Here is a 20,976-nt window from a genome sequence, read left to right as displayed (position 1 = left end):
TCCAAGAGTGGCTGGTAGAGCAAAATGATGCAGAGGTAATCAATTGGTCTCCACGCGGAGCAGATCTTAACCCAATAGAAAATGTCTGGGCAAAGGTAAAGAGGTGTTTGAGGGAGAAATGGGCTAATGAAGTTCCTAGAACTTCAAATGACCTCTGGGATTCGGTCGTTAATGCTTGGGAAGATCTTGCTGCGAATGGCACGGGCTATGTCCGTCGAATGATAGAAAGAATGCCTCGTCGAATATTAGCGGTTGTTGAAGCAGGTGGTCACTGGACATCACATTAAGAACGTGTTTAGTTTCTAGCAGCCCTTTTAAGTGCTACATTTCATCCATAAAATGTTATGTGAATATGTGATTAAGCATACAGAAAAAAATTGCGATGTAATCATCGAAATATATTTAAAAAAAAAAAAAATAAAATGTGCTTTGAGTGGGATTCGATCTCACAACCCTCACTACGTAAATCCGAAATTCTACCTCTACTCTAGCCTCTCACTAGCAGTTACTGCCTACCAATACCTTGCACAATTGCTGCCAAGCCGCCAAAATTTCATACGTAACATTCCTTCGTAATTAAAAATTATATACAGGAAAGATACCTAATTACTACCATTGTTTGGCATTATTAAGAAGACGTCTCTTGCATTGAAAACGTAGAGCTTCATTATTGACTGATGAAAAGGAAAATGCAATAGTCGAAAATTGTATTTTCTTTGCAAGTGATTTAAAGTAAATTCGTATTCATAACCAAACTTAAAATGGAGTTGGGTTCAGTTGACTTTGAGTTTAACGTCCCGTTCAGCAGCGTTGCTATATTAGACGTGGACCTACTAACTCACGTGGAATCCGAACCACATGAGCTCCCACCGGGAATCGAATCCGAGTCCTCTACGCCATTAAAATAAAGTGGATTCGTATCTCTAAAGTAGGATAAATTTCTTAAAGTACTTTTGAAATTCTTAACTAGATTTTTGCGTGTTTTCAAAGCAAATTTGATAAACCTTACTGAATTTTTATTATTATCTTTTTTATACTTCTGAACCACACCTATTATTTGGTATCAAATATACAGAATGTTTCAAAACAACACCGATAACGTTTGGGAGGTGATTCCTGAACCAAGACAAGACAAAAAATATGGACCAACCTGGATTCACGAATGTTTCCTTTCGGAGTTATAGGGTGCCGAAAACATGAAATGAAAAAAAAAATAAAAATAAAATAAAATAAAATAAAAAAATAAAAAAAAAATAAAGGTCCATAGGTCCAAAACTATGGGACCTACCGTAGTCGGGTCAAGACTTCACTTAGAAACTAATATGTGCGTTATCCAAAAATACATGTTTCAGAATCTTAAGGTACTCACGCAACATTTTTTATAGAGGTAGTTTGGCTAAAGGCATATAATTTGAAGTACTCACCAACTACCTCTATAAAAATTGTTGTGGAAGTATCGCAGGATTGTGAAAGTTGGATATTTGGAGAGAGTGACCAAGTGAAGTCTATAGTTCGTAAGTGAAGTCTTGACCCGACTATTTGGACCTATGGACCTTTGAAGTTCATTTTTGATATTTTTGGCAGACTATAACTCCGAAAGGGAGCATTTGTGCACCCAGATTGGTCTATACTTTTTGTCCTATCTTGGTGTCATTAACCACATCCCAAATATTGTCGGTGTTGTTTTGAAACACCCTGTATAAAGCCACCAACTAGAAGGATTGCACATGCTAGTATTCAACCTTATCTGAATAACTGAATCTCTGAAATTAGGGAAATTATTTGATTATCAGTATACATACAATATGGTATTCACATTTATTTTAAACGTTCATTTAGAATAAATAATTTATATTTGAGGCGTATAGTTTCTAAATCCGCCATCTCCAATTTTCAAAAAAAATGAGGTAAGTAGATTTACTGGTATTCCTTTCCGTACCCTACATGATGATGAAAAGAGTTGTTTGAAATGTCGCCACCTCCACCCTCAATTACTGCTTTAAAGTTCAGGGTATTTTTCAAAAGCCGCCATCTCCACTCAGCAGTGTGTTTCTAAACCCGCTATCTCGATTCTATTCTATGCTATGCTATGAATTGAAGACCGACGTTAATGAAGAAAAGTTGCAAGATGTTGTTCAACTCCTAACGAAACACTTCGGGGAGAATTGGCGTGCTAATTCAAACTTAGCCATTTATGTTGATGCTGAAAAGAGACTGACTGCGTCAACAGAAGAAAGTGTAGATGAGGATTAGGCTGAATGCCAGTGTTCCGAACATGATTCTGATGAGATCTATATCTGACAACAGTGTAAAGATCACTTTCAATCCTTTTCTTGTTGGTAAAGGTGGCATTTATTCTGAAGTTCCCATCCTGTTATGTGAAGCTATGTTAGGTTAGGTTAGGTCACAATAGGTTAGATTAGGTTAGTGAGATGAGGTTAAGTTAGCTTATGTTATGCTAGGAGACGATATTTCTAAACGGGCTGGGAACTTCGGAACTTGACCCGTAAATGTAGCTAACGTACTATGATTAGAGCTTCATTTTTTTCCTTGTTTGTGCACATTATAATGTCACCCAACAAGTTAATATCGTTGTTTAGATTCAGTTTATCTCCATGTACTGTTCTGTTCTGAAATAGTTATCCGAAAGTATAATAGTAATGATTTGGAAGCAAATAAACCCCAAAAATAACTTAAGTATGTTTGTTTCAAAATCCTCCATCTCCAAAAGTTGTTTACAAAATCCGCCATCTCCAAACTGCTTTCTGCAATAACCGAGAAATGGAATGAGAGAGATTTTTGTCATTTGGTAGTTATAATGAATGTCCAGAAAGCAGTAAAGTATTTCTAAAAAGAAAATTTTATCTCACATAATCTCTGAGTTATCAGTTTTTTTTTCTGTTTTTCTCGAAACCTTTTATGAAGGAGATGGCGGATTTAGAAACTATACGCCTCATTTACTGTCTTCATTCAGCTGTATAATGTTTTGTAAGAGTATGTTTTGACTTCACTCTTGTATTCAATGTGGGATCAAATTATGGTGATTGCGTTATGTTTTTTATTTATTTAAAAGATTTTAGATAAAGTTGATAGCCCAAAAGATCCAGGTGCACTGAAACATTAACAAAAATTGAACAGCATATTTATTAATTCAGCCATGGCCTATATATTAAAAATATATATCTCTTCCTCCGCGTAATGGGATGGAGAATCTCTAGCCAAGAAGGCATATATGTAATTGAAACTCCTGATTTTGAACCGCCAGTGCTAACTGCACACCTACATTCATTAGTTACCATTCATGTAATAAAGTTTATGAAACAATTGTTTTGTAAAATATTTATTATTTTCTGCGAGAGTTAATTTAATTATGTTCCCTCTTCAAAATGGTGTTAAATAATAAATAATAATTTAACAATAGAACAATCCTTAATCCCGCACCCCTTAGCAGTTAATACACTCTAGAGCAGCCTAATCATCAGATAGCTATGGACTCTCTTCCTATAACTTTTACAGTGTAAACTCTCAAGCTGATATAACATCTATAACAAGAGTTACACCATAGGCGTGCGCAAGGTGGGTGCCATGGGTGCCTTGGCACCCCCATTAGACAAACTTTTTTATGTAGAATTATTACAAACTGAGAAGAGATTACATGTACATTATTTCCCGTCTGCGTGTGTGTCGTGCGTCGCCGACGCAGCGTCGGGTGCAATGGCGCTATCTTTTCTTAGCGGAAAGGGGGGGGGGGGGGAGGACGACATTCCACACGGTGGTACTTTAAATCTGGCACCCACATTCCCAATGTCCTGCGCACGCTAGTGAGTTACACATCATATTAAATTAGAAATAAGTGTGGTTATAATAATTGCTTGTTACGTTAAAAAGAAGTTTCTTTGATTAATATCATAGGTATATCTATTTATTTTCGTGTACAGAAAAGAAATAAAGAATTACGCTGTTAGTGGTTTAACCTGTTCTTCTCCATAACCTCAAATGCATAGCATGTAACAGGCCACTACATAATTAAGTATAATGCTTCTCTCATAAAGCATTACTCTTATCTTACCTTTAATAATAAAATAAATTGTCTTAATCCTCTTCTTCTCCTACAACCGAAGGTTTTAGCTGAAATCTAATTTTTATCTATCAAACTAAGGTTGTAGGTTTTTGCTCTGAGAAATATATATTTAATATATAACACTTGTAGAATTGATATTAATTTATTTTTAGAATAAAAGTGCAAATATACATATGTACAAATAATCAAAATTCTGTCATTGAAGTTCTTCAGCCTTAACTAATTAACCTTTGTATCTTTTGAATAGAAAAGTATCTTAATCGATGCCCACAGATTCCCAAATTTACTCTACTCGGAAACCCGCTGTCCGCCACTTCGAACAAGCTTCGACCGATGTCCTACTTCTATCAAGAAAGCCTGATTTCAACTTTCTATCCAAAAAAAAAAAATTAGATTAACCTTTCATCTATGACACCCACTTGTGAACATAGAAGGTTAACTTCCTTAAAGAGAACACCATCATTTTGGTCTCCTCTGGCCTAAATAAAAAAAATATCTAATACTTCAATATATTAGCCATTTGAATCTCAGAACTAAGTTAAATTAACGCTTCTGTATAGACCGTCATTCAGGCCTTCCCTACATGAATTTATTTCAAGATAATATTTCTACGGCCATCACTTAGGCCCAGAGAAAATTCCTTCTCTCTGCAACTATCATCATTTAGATAGTTCCCTACCAGAAGACAGAGAATTTCAAAAGGACATCACTTAGCCCTCCTGACCATCTTCTAAAAAATTACGACTGAGGGTCTTCTTTTATATGGTCGGTGGACGCGTTACTTTCTCTTTTTTTATTAGGTTTATATTTTCGCTAAAGAAAAAGAACAGCTTGGGTAGGCAAACCCTCCGAGATTCTAGTAATTCCATTCTAAAATTTGCAGCCACCAAATATTTAAAAGCTAAAGGAAAAAAGTACGTTAGAAAAAAAAAATATAAGCACAAACTATGAACACAATTCTATACACAAGTTATCCTCTACAATTATATATGTATATATATATATAGATGTGTGTCTGGCCAGACCTAATAGATTATATATATATAGTCTTACTAATTAACATATAAATATGTATAAAATATATTTAATCTTTTTACCTTATTACAGCAAACCAGTAAGGGCGAAGATACGTCCTTACATAGCCCCGGACAAACAAAAAAAAAAAAAAAAATATTGAATATATCACTTATTCTTTGAAAGTTCACTGTCTCTAACTGTCTTTCTTAAGATTTTTTCACTACACCCCTTTTTTATATTTTTAATATCACAAAACACACACACAAGATATTAATTTCTACTTTAAGGCTTATTTTAGCCTAGTCTAAAAGTCTCGAACTGTTTTTTTTTTTTTTTTAAAGAAAAAGAAAAAAAAACACAAACACCACAGTTTTCACTAAACACTGAAACTAAGTTCTGGATTAGAAGTGGAGTTTTCTCGCAGCACTTTTCTTGTCTTCCGAGGGTCTTTCCTCCTCTAAGAATTTCCCGGGAGTCAGTGGAAGTCCATCAAAATTGATGTCATCTGCGAAAATAGACAGCACATCCTGGTCATCATCTTCAACCCACGGTTGACTCTTGGAGGATGTTCCTGGCATGGAATGTACCTCCATGATTTCTTCTTTTTTAATTAATCTCAGCTCTGTAAGTGTGCAGTTCTTTGGATCGTAGCCTTTTCGTTCAGAAATTTGGTTAAATTTCCTTTTCCTACCTCTTTCTGCCTTTTCATTATCGACGTGCAGAAGCAAGGCTAGTTCGTACGGGTTGTCTTCTCTAGGTCTACAAGAAGCATAGACCGATCTCTGCTTCGAAAGTGGTTTTTTGAACATTGAGTTCATCTCTAAGAGTGTACTATAAGTCTTCACACTAGATTGTCTAATACAAAACTAAAGCTTCTCTAATTTTTTCCTATTTTGTTTGACAAGTTCGTACAATAGGAATTATATGTATATAACCTTCCTCATCGGCTATTTTTTCCTCTCCGAAAAAGGAAGTTTTATTTTAGGGTCTTTCTTCCCCCTCCCCTTCATTTCCGGCGTTCTCATAACAAAATCTTCTCTCTGCTCCGGAAGATGTTCGCTGAAAGACGGTGGTTTCCAAAACGGTTTCATTTGGTCGGTATTAACTTTTATGATCTTGCCTGTAAATATGTTTTTAGCTAAAAATGTGTTCATGGCTAACTGTTTCTCCAATAAATAGGGACCTAAATATTTTGGTAACATCGCGGCAGAAATGTTTTTGGGTGCACAAGACAGACGCACTGCCTTGACCCAGGCCTTTTGTCCTGTTTTGAAATGATGTTGTTTTCGACCCTTGTTGTAAAATTTCTTTGAGGCTTCATGTTTCTTCCTTTGCGTTAAATTAGCACAGTCCCAAGAAGACTTCAATTTCTTTTTAAGCTCGTCTACAGATTTTAAGTAATCATGTTGAATGACCTCATGTACTCCTTCACTGGTCTCAGACATATTGTAAGGAAATTGAACCTCCCTGCCAAAAGTCAATTGAAAAGGGGAAAAGCCAGTCGCCGAACAAGTTTTCGAGTTCAAAGCAAATTCTAATAACTTTATATCTTTCGACCAGTCACTGTGTTTTTCGCTGTATATAGAAATACTTGTTTTGATTTGCTTAACCCAAAGTTCGCTTTTATTAGCACAAGCTCTATAAGCTGAAATATACACAGCTTTTGCTCTAAGCAACTCTAAAGTTTCCTTCCACAGTCTACTTGTAAATACAGCATGATTATCAGAAATGACAAACTGATAGAAGGAATTGTCACAAAAAAATTTTATTAGACAATCAGCTACTGTCTTTGATGTTACTTTTCTAAGAGGGAAAAATTTTGCTAATCGAGTGAATGCATCAAGGATTACTATACAAAAAACGTGTCCCCCTGTACTTGATCTAATTAATGGCCCTAGGGCATCAATATACGCACATTGACCTGCCTTCTCCACGAGTGTGCTAGACATAAATCCGTATTTTGCCTTTCCAGCGTCTTTAAAGATACTACAAGCGACGCATGCTTGTGAGAATTGTTTAATGTCTTTGAACATCGTCTTCCAATAATATTTCTTTCTTATTCTCAAAAGAGTATCCTTGAAATTTGGGTGCCCAGAATATTTCTTATTATGGGTTACATCACATACCACAGCTCTCAACTTAGTAGGAAGCCAAATGACATCTCGATTTAAACCTCTGATTTTAACAGTTTTCATCAAAATTCTGTTTTTTGCAATGAATGCTGTTCTCGCTAGGAGCTTAAGTTTCTTTCTCTTTGCTTTGCTGAAACTTGAAACATCATTCTCCAAAAAGCAAATTAATTGTGATAAAACTTCATCCCCTTCTTGAAGTTCTCTAATTGCTTTACTGTCAACTAAAATTTCTTCTGTGTAATTTTCTTGGTCTTCTTCACTCCCACATTTTTGGTCCGTGCTGCCATCTACAGCCAAACAGAATGGTAGTTCTGATAGCATACTAATCTTGTCCTCCGGCTTAATCTTGATATTTCCACTAAATCTGTGTTCTTGCATTTTCCCTTTCTGTTTGATTTCTTGTTTGAAGTTTTTCATTCTTCTACTAAATTCAAGATCAATAAATAAATTCTCTTCTTTTCTAAAATCATCGTAGTTCACGAGGGAACCATCCTTATCTTCTATTTTGAAGTATCCTGTATCATTTTCGGATTCCAGTGGATATTGTTCATTAGCAACTTCCGAACCTTCAAATTCCATAGGCTCTGTGTGTCCACTTTCAATTCTTGAGAGATAGTCTACGTACAATTTAGCTCCTTTTTTGTACTTCAAAATAACTGGAAATCTAGAAATTCTAGCCATCCATCTTGTTAGAGTAGCAGATAGCTTATAAGACTTAAGCATTGTAAGTAATGCCTCATGATCAGTATAAATGATTATTCTCGGTGAATGTATCAGATACAATTCAAATCTCTCTACTGCTAGCAGAATCCCTAGTAACTCTCTCCTTGTTGTACTATAAACTTGCTGTGACGGTGTTAATTTCTTTGACCCATACGCCACTACGCAAAGCTTTCCTTCCTCATTCTTCTGTGCGAGGACATAGCCAGAACTAACAGCTGAAGAGTCTACAAATAAATAAAATTCCTCCCCTATCCTAGGAATTAACAATTTCTTATCATTTATCAGAGCTGATTTTAGTTCCTGTAGTGCATTTTCGTGTTTCTCTTCCCACTTAAAACGATTATTTTGCTTTAGTAAATCACTCAAGCATGCAGTTATTTTAGCCATATTTCTTATATTCTGACGAAAATAAGAAAAATATCCAAGCAATGATTGTAATTGCTTTCTCGTTTTCGGCCTCTGTATCTGCTGAGCCATCTTTTTTTTCTCTTCAGTACAAGACAAGTATCCCTGCTTTACTTGGAATCCTAAAAATTCCATTTGTTCTGCAAAAAATAATGCCTTCGATGGACTGACAGTTAAATTCGCTTTCTTGAATCTTTCCAGTACATCCTGCAAGATTTGTAACATTTCTTCTTTGGTTTCAGTAGAAATTACCAAATCGTCGTAAAAAGCAATTACTTTCGTGTAATATAGTTCACCTAGAACTATCTGCATTAGTTTATTTAGAGTACTAGGCATTCCCGACAAGCCATAAACTCCTCGGACATAGCGGAACACTCCTTTGTGAGTTATGAATGATGTATACTGACGGCTCTCTGGGGATATCATAATATTTGCATATGCATAAGTTAAATCTAACTTAAGAAAATATTTTCGATTTCCTAAATAGCTTAATGCTTCAAAAAGTCCCGGAATATTCGTCGGTTCCTTCTGCGTGGCTAAATTTAACCTACGGGCATCAAGAACTAATTTAAACTTGCCACATTTCTTTCGATGTAATATAGGACAGCTAATATAATTAGAAGATATTGTTTTTTCTATAATTCCTTGTTCTTCCATCTCGTCCAACAATTTGGACATAATTCTCCTTTTTTCCTCAGATAAAGGCCGTAACTTTGAATAAAATGGTCTTGTATCTTTTAATGTAATGGAGTGTTGAATAACATCCGTCAACCCTGGTTTTTCAGAAAATACATCTTTATATTTATAAACAATTTCCCTGAACTGCTTCATTAAAGTAGGTTCTAAATTAACTTTATTGATCATTGTCTCAATATCATCTGTTTTATTTTCTTCAATGAGGTGTACTTCACTCTCTGTTTCTTTCTTTACTGTTTCCGGGGAATCAAATAAACAAACAAGTGTTTCTCCATTGTCTATGCTCCAACCATTTGATTTTAAATGTATTGACAAGCCCGTTTTTGCAATAAAACATCTACCAACAAGGACAGATTTTATCAGGTTGGGGACTATGTGAAATGTTTGTCGAACAGTATTACCATAAAAGTGTACATTTACTGTCATGGAACCGTTAGTCTTCGTAGAACCAGAAGCTAACAGGATTTCAAAAGAATTCTTTTTTATCTTTCCCCCTCTCTTTTTCCACTTTTCAGCTATCTCAGGGCTAATACAAGAAATACTGCTCCCAACGTCTAGGTACATAACTTCTTCGAATCCAAGAATATGACATCTTACCAGAGGTTCCCTCAATTGTTTACGAACTACCGTCTTCTTGGAAGACGGTTCGTGTCCCCGTTTTTTGCAATAGTTGCCACTTTGTTTTTGGTGCTCTTCCGACCTGATCCTCGGACCTTTTTTGTATAGCCTTGTGTGAATGACCCCTCCTTTTCTTCTTCCCGGGTGAGGTTACTGGGGAAAACAGACCCCCTGGCGTTGCTTGCCTTTATTCTTCTATTTCTAGTTGTTGACCTACAAGTGTTTGTATTGTCGAGGTCGTCAGCTTCATTGGGTTGGGCAAACGGAGTGATCTTATGCTCATTTTGGAACCTCCAACCACCCTCTCTCAAATGTAATGAAATCCCCATTTTCTTTATCAGATCTGCCCCACATATGATCGGAATATTTATGTCCTGAAGAACGTAGAAGCTATGTCTAAATCTACCCTTTTTCACGCAGAAAGAAGGTGTTATGATGCCTATACTCTTCGTGTGGCCGCTCGCTAGAGAAATTTCTAGCTCTTTTTTCTCAAAAGTAGCCCCTCTCCTCCTCCATTGGTTAGCAACAGACTTGCTAACTAATGAGATAAAACTACCACTGTCCAGATATAAAAATTTCTTAGCCCGATAGAAATATCCATACAAATAGGGTTGGATTTCTTTCTTAACAGGATTCCTCCCGTCCAACACAGAAGCTGATACTGTGTTTTTCGATCTTTCCTGCTTTTTCTTTTCAGAACATTCGAAACTTTTGTGATTAAATTTACGGCAAAAGTAACACTGAATTCTCTTTTTCTCTTCCCGTACGCTATTATTTTGAACGTGCTCTTTTTTGTTTCTATTAAATTTTGCCGGATCCAACGCTGAAACAGCAACTTGGGACGTATTCAAAGAGTCTGTTTCCTCTCTTTCTGTAATTGCCGCCACTGAATGAGAAGCCGTGATATTTACTGTTTTAGCCTGCTGCAAATAATTGTACTCTCCTAATAAATAAGACTGAATCTGTAAAGATTCCATCTCTAATTTCTTCAAGGACTCAAATTCCTTTCCATGAAGAAATTGTCTGAACTTAGGATGCGATTTGGATATTATCTTAGTTATTTGCTCTTTCTCTGTCGGCGGATTTCTTAGGCGTGAGAACAGTGTTGCCATATCTCTGATGAATTTTGCCAAAGATTCATCAGGGTTTTGTATTTTCTTAACAATCTGTGTCTCTATTTCCTGATTGTACTCAAAAGAAAAATGTTCCTGCAGAAAACTGTGTTTAAAACTCGCGTAGTTATCGAAAGGTCTACGGAATTTATACCAGCGTCCCGTTTCCTCTAACAATATTTTCGGAAGAACCTGATCCAGAACGTCCTTTTCACTTATTTTCTTCTGTTTTACAAATTCATCTACCGCATCTAAAAACTCAAACGGGCATTCATTTTTTGTACCAGAAAATGTCGGAGTAGATAACTTAATATCTATAAGATTTTCTATTTTCCCGCAATTACACTGTTCTTCACTTCTACTTTCATGATTTCTAGTTTTTAATTTTCTTATTTCTTCTAATAAACTGTCAAGGCTAGTTTCAGTTTCCGGTGCTAAACCCAAAGCACTCTTAAGTTCGTCTAAACTTATTGAATTTTCCATCTTTCCTCTTTTAAACCTACCAGATCTCAGTAGCATAAAGGTTACGATAAGAGCTTTTCAAATATCTATACAATTCTATGTCTGCTGTTCAATTCCGGCTACGAGCCCCCATTTATGTTAATGGTTTAACCTGTTCTTCTCCATAACCTCAAATGCATAGCATGTAACAGGCCACTACATAATTAAGTATAATGCTTCTCTCATAAAGCATTACTCTTATCTTACCTTTAATAATAAAATAAATTGTCTTAATCCTCTTCTTCTCCTACAACCGAAGGTTTTAGCTGAAATCTAATTTTTATCTATCAAACTAAGGTTGTAGGTTTTTGCTCTGAGAAATATATATTTAATATATAACACTTGTAGAATTGATATTAATTTATTTTTAGAATAAAAGTGCAAATATACATATGTACAAATAATCAAAATTCTGTCATTGAAGTTCTTCAGCCTTAACTAATTAACCTTTGTATCTTTTGAATAGAAAAGTATCTTAATCGATGCCCACAGATTCCCAAATTTACTCTACTCGGAAACCCGCTGTCCGCCACTTCGAACAAGCTTCGACCGATGTCCTACTTCTATCAAGAAAGCCTGATTTCAACTTTCTATCCAAAAAAAAAAAAAATTAGATTAACCTTTCATCTATGACACCCACTTGTGAACATAGAAGGTTAACTTCCTTAAAGAGAACAAAATCATTTTGGTCTCCTCTGGCCTAAATAAAAAAAATATCTAATACTTCAATATATTAGCCATTTGAATCTCAGAACTAAGTTAAATTAACGCTTCTGTATAGACCGTCATTCAGGCCTTCCCTACATGAATTTATTTCAAGATAATACTTCTACGGCCATCACTTAGGCCCAGAGAAAATTACTTCTCTCTGCAACTATCATCACTTAGATAGTCCCCTACATGAATTTTATTTCAACATAATATTTCTACGGCCATCACTTAGGCCCAGAGAAAATTCCTTCTCTCTACAACTATCATCATTTAGATAGTTCCCTACCAGAAGACAGAGAATTTCAAAAGGACATCACTTAGCCCTCCTGACCATCTTCTAAAAAATTACGACTGAGGGTCTTCTTTTATATGGTCGGTGGACGCGTTACTTTCTCTTTTTTTATTAGGTTTATATTTTCGCTAAAGAAAAAGAACAGCTTGGGTAGGCAAACCCTCCGAGATTCTAGTAATTCCATTCTAAAATTTGCAGCCACCAAATATTTAAAAGCTAAAGGAAAAAAGTACGTTAGAAAAAAAAAAATATAAGCACAAACTATGAACACAATTCTATACACAAGTTATCCTCTACAATTATATATGTATATATATATATAGATGTGTGTCTGGCCAGACCTAATAGATTATATATATATAGTCTTACTAATTAACATATAAATATGTATAAAATATATTTAATCTTTTTACCTTATTACAGCAAACCAGTAAGGGCGAAGATACGTCCTTACAACGCTAGGAAGCCAATTAACTCGTTAGACAAGAACCTCTGGTATTTTCGTCACTTAGAATATAAATGTCCTCAATTTCTGAATTAAGGATTGCAATTAGGAATCCATCAAAGTATTTTGAATTTGTTTAAAATTGTCTCAATGCTCAACGAATTATTTTTCAATTGAAAGTTTTGAAGAAAAATCTAAAGATGATACTGCTTTTTTACTTTCTTGTGCACTCTCCTTACGAACAATTGTTCGGCATACCTTACATAGTACGGCAAAGTACTAGGTATCCCCTGTAATCCATAATGTGTACGAAGTATAGATTTAAAGTCACCGTTTGTCTTAACGAAATTCTATTCAGAAATATTTCGCTAAAACGTAAATTATGACTACCACCTCAGCAGATATGTCTACAAGATTAGAAACAAAAATCAGTATTTGGTGAAAGCAGTGCTTCTTTCAGAATTAATGTTCCGGGGGGGGGGGAGGACACTCACAAGGAGAAGGCAGACTTTGGTAAGTGAAGTTCGGGACCATTTTTTGCGAGTTGTTAATGCACATTTAAATAATTAATATTGCAAACTGGGAGAGCGCAATAGCCAAAAATAACGGAGAAAAACCGTCTTCAAGTTTTCTACTCGTTGCATAAATTGTACGACCACACATTTATCAAATGTCGGCGTGGCAAAGTGAGGAAAATCTTTGAATCATGCGTAAAGGGTTAGGGATTCAATTCCTGTTCGAGTCATACATATTATTATTATTATTATTATTATTATTATTATTATTATTTTGCTTCAACCAATAAAGTAGCCATTTGTAACTATAAGTAAAATATTAATTCACTATATGTTTATAATGAATAAAACAATAGAAATTTTCAAATCACTTGTAAAATATTTCAATGTTCCATTTTAACTACGGTAGAAACAAAATTTAATCTATTCCGTAAATATTATTGTTACCGCAGTCCTTGTGTAAAAAATGTTCTTGACGCTTCGTGTTTACATCTGTAAACAGTGTGCGAATTACAAGGGGAATAAGGAGGAAATCTCCTTTGGTTATAGCAACATGCAGTATTAGCAAAGGGGATTTCCCCCTCATCTCCTTTGTAATACGTACACTGTCAACAGATGTAGACACGAAGCGTCAAGAACATTTATTACACAACGACTGTCGTAACCAGTGGCGTATTTATTGGGGGCGCTTTCGGGCTTAAGCCCCCCAGAAAAGTTATTTGCTATATTAAAGTAAATGAAATATCTTTGAGAATTTTCACATTTCCAGGACTAAAGTTGGCAAAGCCCCCCCCCAAATAAAATCGCAAATAAGCCACTGGTCGTAACCATAATATGACTCGTGATATCAGTATATTTACGGAATAGATTAAATTTTGTTTGCAAGTTAACATGTGACATTGAAAGATTAATACTAGAAGACAAGTGATTTGAAAACTTTTATTGTTTTATTCATTATAAACTTACGATGAATTAATATTTTACTTACAGTTACAAATGCCTACTTATTGGTTGAAGAAAAAAAAAGATGTGACTCGAACAGGAATCGAACCCAGGACACTTTACACATAAGTTATACATTTTATTCACTCTGCTACACCGTCAATTGGTAAGTTCGTACGTCGTACGATATATGAGGAGAGTAGAAAACTTTAAGACGGTTTTTCTCCGTTATTTTTGGCCATTGCGCTCTCTCAGTTTGTAATATTAACTCTTTAAATGTGCACTACCACCTCGCCAAAAATGGCTCCGAAGTTCACTTACCAAACTCTGCCTTCTTCTTGTCAGTATTACGGGGGGGGGGGGGGGGGGGCACTGTCAGAGCTTGTCCGAAAGAAACACTGGGTGAAAGATAACGTGTTAAGTATGAAGCGTTTAAGATCAATCCTTCAAACGCTACTTAATTTCATACACATATCTTAAAATAAAAGATTTCGACTAAAATTGCCACTTTAAAAACTTCATTTCAGAGAATGACTATGAGAAACAATAAAGTCACTGTAAAATACATTATAAAACACACACACTCAAGACTCTATTTACCTTCAAAATGACATTTCCAAAAGTTCAGACGCAACTAAATAGGTTTTTCAGACCTGAAAAAGTTAACCATTCTGAAATTCATGCAAATATTTAATTTTTCTTCCGAAATAAATTCCTTCAAGTCACCTCCGATTGGGATTTCTCCTTGAAGTGAAAACTGTTCCTTCGTGATTATAAGGCTCACGTACGCCTTTTCGACGCAAAAGATCCAGTTCGGATTCTCGGTAAGAGCGCATGTGTTTCGGAACCCACATTAAGCTATAGATCTATGTCTCATATAGCCTCAGTGCTCAAAAAGACGACAAACTCAAGATCAGGCATCAAACCGAAAACTTATTTACGTCGCCTTTTCACCCTCATCAAAGAGTATTAAGCGTTTTTTTTAAATATTACATTTACAATCCAACAAATTAACTTGGAGTGCTGTCTTTAAAAATATTTAATTTTAATTTCACATATATATTAGACAACTTCGCGTAAAATGATACTCGTAGATCTTCATGTTGACCAACACTATTTTTTAATCGCCAATTGATATATGTTTTTTAATATTATATTAATTATTGGTTGATGTAATCCTTGTGTAGTCGCTGGTTTCTTAATAATTTATCGACGTTGGTTTGAGACTGTTCAATATATTTGTATTTCATAACACACAAAATTATATGAATTCAAAAAATACAAACAAAGTTGCTAGATGAACATTATTATATGTAGATTAATGCGATATTAACACAATACACGTAGCTACCGTTGCTTTCTTGATGTCACGTTTTTACACACACACACTCACCCCTGCTGGGGAGAAAAAGTATTAGTTTTTATGTTGCTGCCTCTTCATTTACTTACTGGTGTTAGTTTTTATTGAGAAGAACGCTAGTTCTGAACAATTATTTCAACCACATTTACTTATAATTTTGATACTTTCATACTTGTTTATGTAGTAATGTAACGATTTATCAAATCATTGTGCATTGGCGTCTCTGGGATGTAAAATTTGGGGGGGGGGGGGATCTAACTGCTAGTGAGTATCTAAATAAATTAAAGTAAAGTAAAATACTGAATATTTCGTATTTCAAAATATTGGGGGACGCGTCCCCCCGTCTCCCCCGCCAGTGACGCCCATGTCATTGTGTACAAAAGGAATTAACAAATGTAGTTACTTTTTCTAGAATATTTAAATTAATTTGTATTGCAAAATTATACAACAAATATAGTTAGCACTACATGATGCATAATAAATAGGAAAGTAATGTTTTATTAAAGTTGCGGGTATGTTGACTAAACTTTTATTAAAGTTTCATTTTCAGGTTGTGACAATCAAGTTCCTTCTTTTTATTGAAATCTTGCTAATTGTAATATCTGATAAATATAGAAGTTTGAATTATACTTTATGCACATATTCAAATTGAATAGCATTAAATTAGTAATATTGAGAAATATTTTTTTGGATAAAAAGAAATTGTTGAGTTAACATTCCGTTCAGCAGCGAAACCGTATAAGACGTGGACCTACTGATTAACGTGAAATCCGAACCACATGAGCTTCCGAAGGGAATCGAACCCGGACCTCCCACGCTGGATTAAAAGAGAGTTGTTTAACAAAATATCACTAACAAAATCTAAACATAATAATAAAAAAAAAAGAAAAGAAAAACTGCTAATCATCACCAAACTTGAACATTTAGTGAATGCACACTAACTGACTGCTCCACGATTGCTAGCTTATTAAATACATCTTGATAACACACACAAACAAATTATACGAAAAGGGGTGGTTGCTTCATTTTTTAGTTTAGTTAAATGGTTTTCTGAACATAATTAGCACTGTCGTTTTGTCAATGTTTTGTTTAAATTTGCATCCTAAGGGGGAAATGGAATTTTAAAATTTAACCTATAAATAAAGTATCTCAAAAGTCCCTCATGTTAGATAGATGAAGTTTGATATATAAACTCCTCACTAAAATAAATGGTTCCGTGTAATCGAGTTTTCGAATATTCAGCATCTACAGGAAAAGGTATAAAGGTAATTTATATAATACTTTCTCAACATAAAAATATGAATCGAAGTTTTCTGTCTCCTCATCACAAGTAAACGCTGAACTACGTCAAACGATTTTTTGAAAATCAGAATCACTTTGCTAGAGTTGAGTTGATTTTGAGTTTAAAGTCTCTTTCAACAGCGAGGCTATATGAGACGCGACCTACTGATTAATGTGGAATCCGAACCACATGAGCTCCCTCCGGGAATCGAACCCAAGTCTCCTACGCCAAATCATTTGGCTAGAGTCGTGATTTCACCACCTCACTGTCGCCAAAATATATATCCTAAAGCAGAAGGAGATTCAAAATACACGATAAAAATAGTGTATCCTGCGAGTCCGTCATTAGGGACTTGAATCTACTTATATAAATTCGTCAATGAAGTAAGTGAAAACTTATCCCAGCGTTTACGATAGCTTGACTTCTAAAAGGAGAGAGGGCAATTTGTAAAAACTAAGTTGATGTTGATTGCCTCATCACCACGTACTGGTGATTTCAGGGGGTAGCACTGGGGCACATTTTCTCCTGGGACCAATGAAATTCTTACCACTCCCATCCAAACTTCCGAAGAAACCAGTATTTTTGCAGTGCTACTTTAACCCTGTGTATTGAAATTCTGCCCCGGGAGAAATAGTTTGTACTCATCACTTTCATTACGGATAATGACTGAATCGTTTGAAATTAAACTTCGAAGGTAGTCGAATCAGTTTTCTTTTTTATCATATTGCTTTCATTAGAATCGGTATCCTAAGGGAGAAATCGGCTCCAAATTTGTGATAAAAATATAGTATCTTCCGAAACTCTTAAAATAGGTAGATTAAATTTTGTTTATAAACTCCTTTTGAAAAGTAAGATGACATTTGTCCCAATAAAGGGGTATGACCCACATGGGAAATTTTTGGCCAGCCTCTGTATAGCCATGGTTTAGCCCCTTCGTGATAAAAACGAAAGTATTGTTTTATTAAAATTAATGATATGTTGATTAAGTTTTATTAAAGTTTCATTTTCGCGTTATGACAATGAAGCTGCTACTTTTTTTTTTTTTTTTTTTTATAAAACTCTTGATAATTTTAACACGTTTAAAGGCAAAAATTTGAATTGTTTGCCCAAATTTAAACTACTAACCAAATACCTTTTATTAATAGAAGAGAGCTGTATAACGAAATCTCGCGAACAAAATTTTAAAAATACTGTAGGCACGGAGTTGGAACTAATGATCATCGAAAAAAAAGGGGGCACTAAATCATGCTTTAACAAATCACTCTACTACTTGTTGGCAAACACTATAACGAATAGATAGAACAAGCGTTTCTTAAAAAAAGAAAAAAAAAGACTGTAGGGTATGTGATTTGTACTGATGGTTATGGAAAAATAAAGCATAAAGAGCAAGCGCTAAATAACTATTCTACAAAGGTAACTTAAGAGCGGACTACTTTGCAGACGCATATAAGAAAGCCACTAACACAAAATGCATGATCTTTTCGCATATTTTGTAGCTTATTTCTATTTATTCCTTTGTTTACGTGTAAAATTCTTAACATCATTATTAGAGCTATTCCATATGTATAGTAACTAACATTATGACAGATATACTTTGCATTTTTAACAATTTCTGAACATGAATCTTTGAACCTTATGCGCTCTGAAAGGAGATTCAAGTGAGGATCTTAAAGGTAAAACATGTCTAAAATATCAAAAGTGAACTTGACTCCCTCGTGCACTGAATGTGCCAGTTTTCAGTTAAAGATCAACTCACACATAGTGTATCATGCCCATGTCATTCCCCTGCCATGATCCGTCCGTGTCACTGCCGTGACCATTAACACATATCATGCCGTTCTGTGGCGTGCCACTATTTCTTTCTACACCCTTTCGCTTGGTTCGGATAAACTTCGTGTCCCTTCGTGTGCTACGAACAAAGCCGAAGGATCGCGGCCGATACAGTTTCTCTTCAAGCTATCGAGTCAGAGTGATTGCATTATGTAATAGTATTTTATTTATTTATTTACTAAACAAATTTTCGATACAGCAAAAATGCCATCATTTTTGTAAAATGTTTATTATTTTCATGAAGCAGAGAGAATTTTCTACTTGGCTTTAGAACTATCCCTACTAATTTTTAATCGACATCTAATAGTTTACGTTCATTATTTCTGTCTATTTCCTACATATTACTTGCAGAAACTATGCGGAGTAAATGTTTCATTTAATTACTGTTTTATGAAAGTTTAGTCATATGTTAATTAAAATTCCATTATTTGTAAGTTTCTCATTTCGATTATGAATATGATTGTAAATGAAGCTTCCTCTTTTTATAAAATTCTTGACAATTTTAATGTTTTTAAAGACATAATTCTAAATTATTTGGAAATATTCAAATAAACTAGAATGAAGAGCATAATACTAAGGAGCATTATTAGAACAAAACATTGTTCCTTAAGGAATTCACAGAATCAAGCTTTTCTTTAAAAAAAAAAAAAGTTACTATAGGGTATGGGATTGGAAGTGATGATCGTGGAAAAATAGAGTATGTAAAGAGCAAGCTTTAACCGACTACTCTACAAAGACACGGTAAGGACTGCACCTTGGCAGATGCATATAACGAACCCACTAACACAAAATGCCTGATCGCTTCGCACATTTTGCAGCTTATTTCTCTTTAGTCCTTTGTTTAAATGTAAAATGCTTAATAGCGATGATTGTTAGAGCTGTGCCACATGTATAATAGCTAACCTTATGACAGATTTACGTTGTATTTCTAACAAAGCATAAAATTCTCTCCCTCTTTGTAAATTTCGTTGCGCGTTTGCCACGTTTACGAAAATGGAACTTAGAATTTTCGATGAAAGTTTCGGAGATTTCTTTTTTAATTATAACTTGCTTATTCCTTAATTTTTATTGAAATATTTTTTTGGAAATATGTGTTTTGTTTTCTGCTTATTTCCAAGAAAAAAATGTGACATTTTCTATCACAAGAAAGAGAGTTATTTCTATTTATGTAATTTCTAAAGACATGCGACAACAATTTTGGACATAAGTGTACATTAAGGCATTCGAGTTATATTTCCTCATTACATTCATTCGAATTTGCCCTTTATTGAATTGCAGGACGCAACTGACAAAAGTGACATAAAAATACTGTGTTTTACTGTGTTTTAATTTCTATTTCCTTTTTCCCGGCTTATTCCTCTCTATTTGACGAGCAAAAGGGATTAGTGTGTGTGATCGTTTTCATAATTTTCTGGTAAAATAAATAGGGAGGAAAAGAAAGAGAAAATACATGACCCTAAAATACAATATGAGCCCTTTCACTATACGCTTCATTCACCAAATAGGAAGATAAACTACATTTACTTACAGCCTGGTAACATACTCGCGTTACCACTATAACAGAACGCTTACCAAGATGCTTATCAGCCTTTTCTCCGTTCTTTAAATCTCCTCATTTTTTAAACCGTTCTTCTTCCTGTCCATCTGATGATGCGTTTCTAAGCGTAAGTTGTAATAATGTTTCCACTGTATCTTGGTAATTTTATTTATTAATTAATTTATTTAATTTTTATATAATATAAATAATGTTAATTAATATTATTTAATTTTATTCCGTTCAAGGATCCCTTTGTTTTCAACTATATACATCTACACCTATATTATCTCTCTATTTCTGTATATACATAAGAAGCTATTAAAACAGAAGCTCGCGAATGTTTACTTACATTTTTGAGCACTGGGGACTTATACTATATTCTCCAATAAGGCCTACAGGAAACATGGAGACTTTTTTCGTATCACGAATTTCATCAAACAGTCTGAGGTCAAACGTATTATCGTCATCTCCAAAATATATCACTCCCTCTTTTGCATTCTTCTTCACCCAAGTTAAAGCTGCTTTCCTATTCGCTACACCTCTTGGCACGATCTCCTCCTTACGATAAATATCTGGCATAGGACTTGCAATATGTGTAAATGGAATACCTTAAAAGAAAGAAAAGTGAATATATTACAAAATGTTGAAGATGATAATACGAACAAGATAAATGCATTAAAGTAGTAATTATGTGAAATCATATCCGGCCATATTCAAAATAAACTGGCCAACTTCTATTTTAAAAAGGAAAGTAATGCAAACGAAAGTCTTTGTAGC

The 20,976-nt window shown here is 34.6% G+C and overlaps 1 protein-coding gene across 1 annotated transcript in view; it reads right to left on the bottom strand.

Moving 5' to 3' along the window:
• The window catches only part of GlcAT-S (Glucuronyltransferase S), a 109,061-nt gene that overhangs the window by 26,653 nt on the left and 61,432 nt on the right, over positions 1-20,976 (bottom strand). The window contains 2 exon segments of the mRNA XM_081762928.1: positions 20,549-20,568; positions 20,571-20,807. Coding sequence (XP_081619054.1) covers positions 20,549-20,568; positions 20,571-20,807 — 257 coding nt within the window.

The sequence above is a fragment of the Thermobia domestica genome, chromosome 6, assembly GCF_964235325.1.
Source record: "Thermobia domestica chromosome 6, izTheDome1.hap1.1, whole genome shotgun sequence".
Taxonomy (NCBI): Eukaryota; Metazoa; Arthropoda; class Insecta; order Zygentoma; family Lepismatidae; genus Thermobia; species Thermobia domestica.
This window is presented reverse-complemented; position numbering and strand designations above follow the sequence as displayed.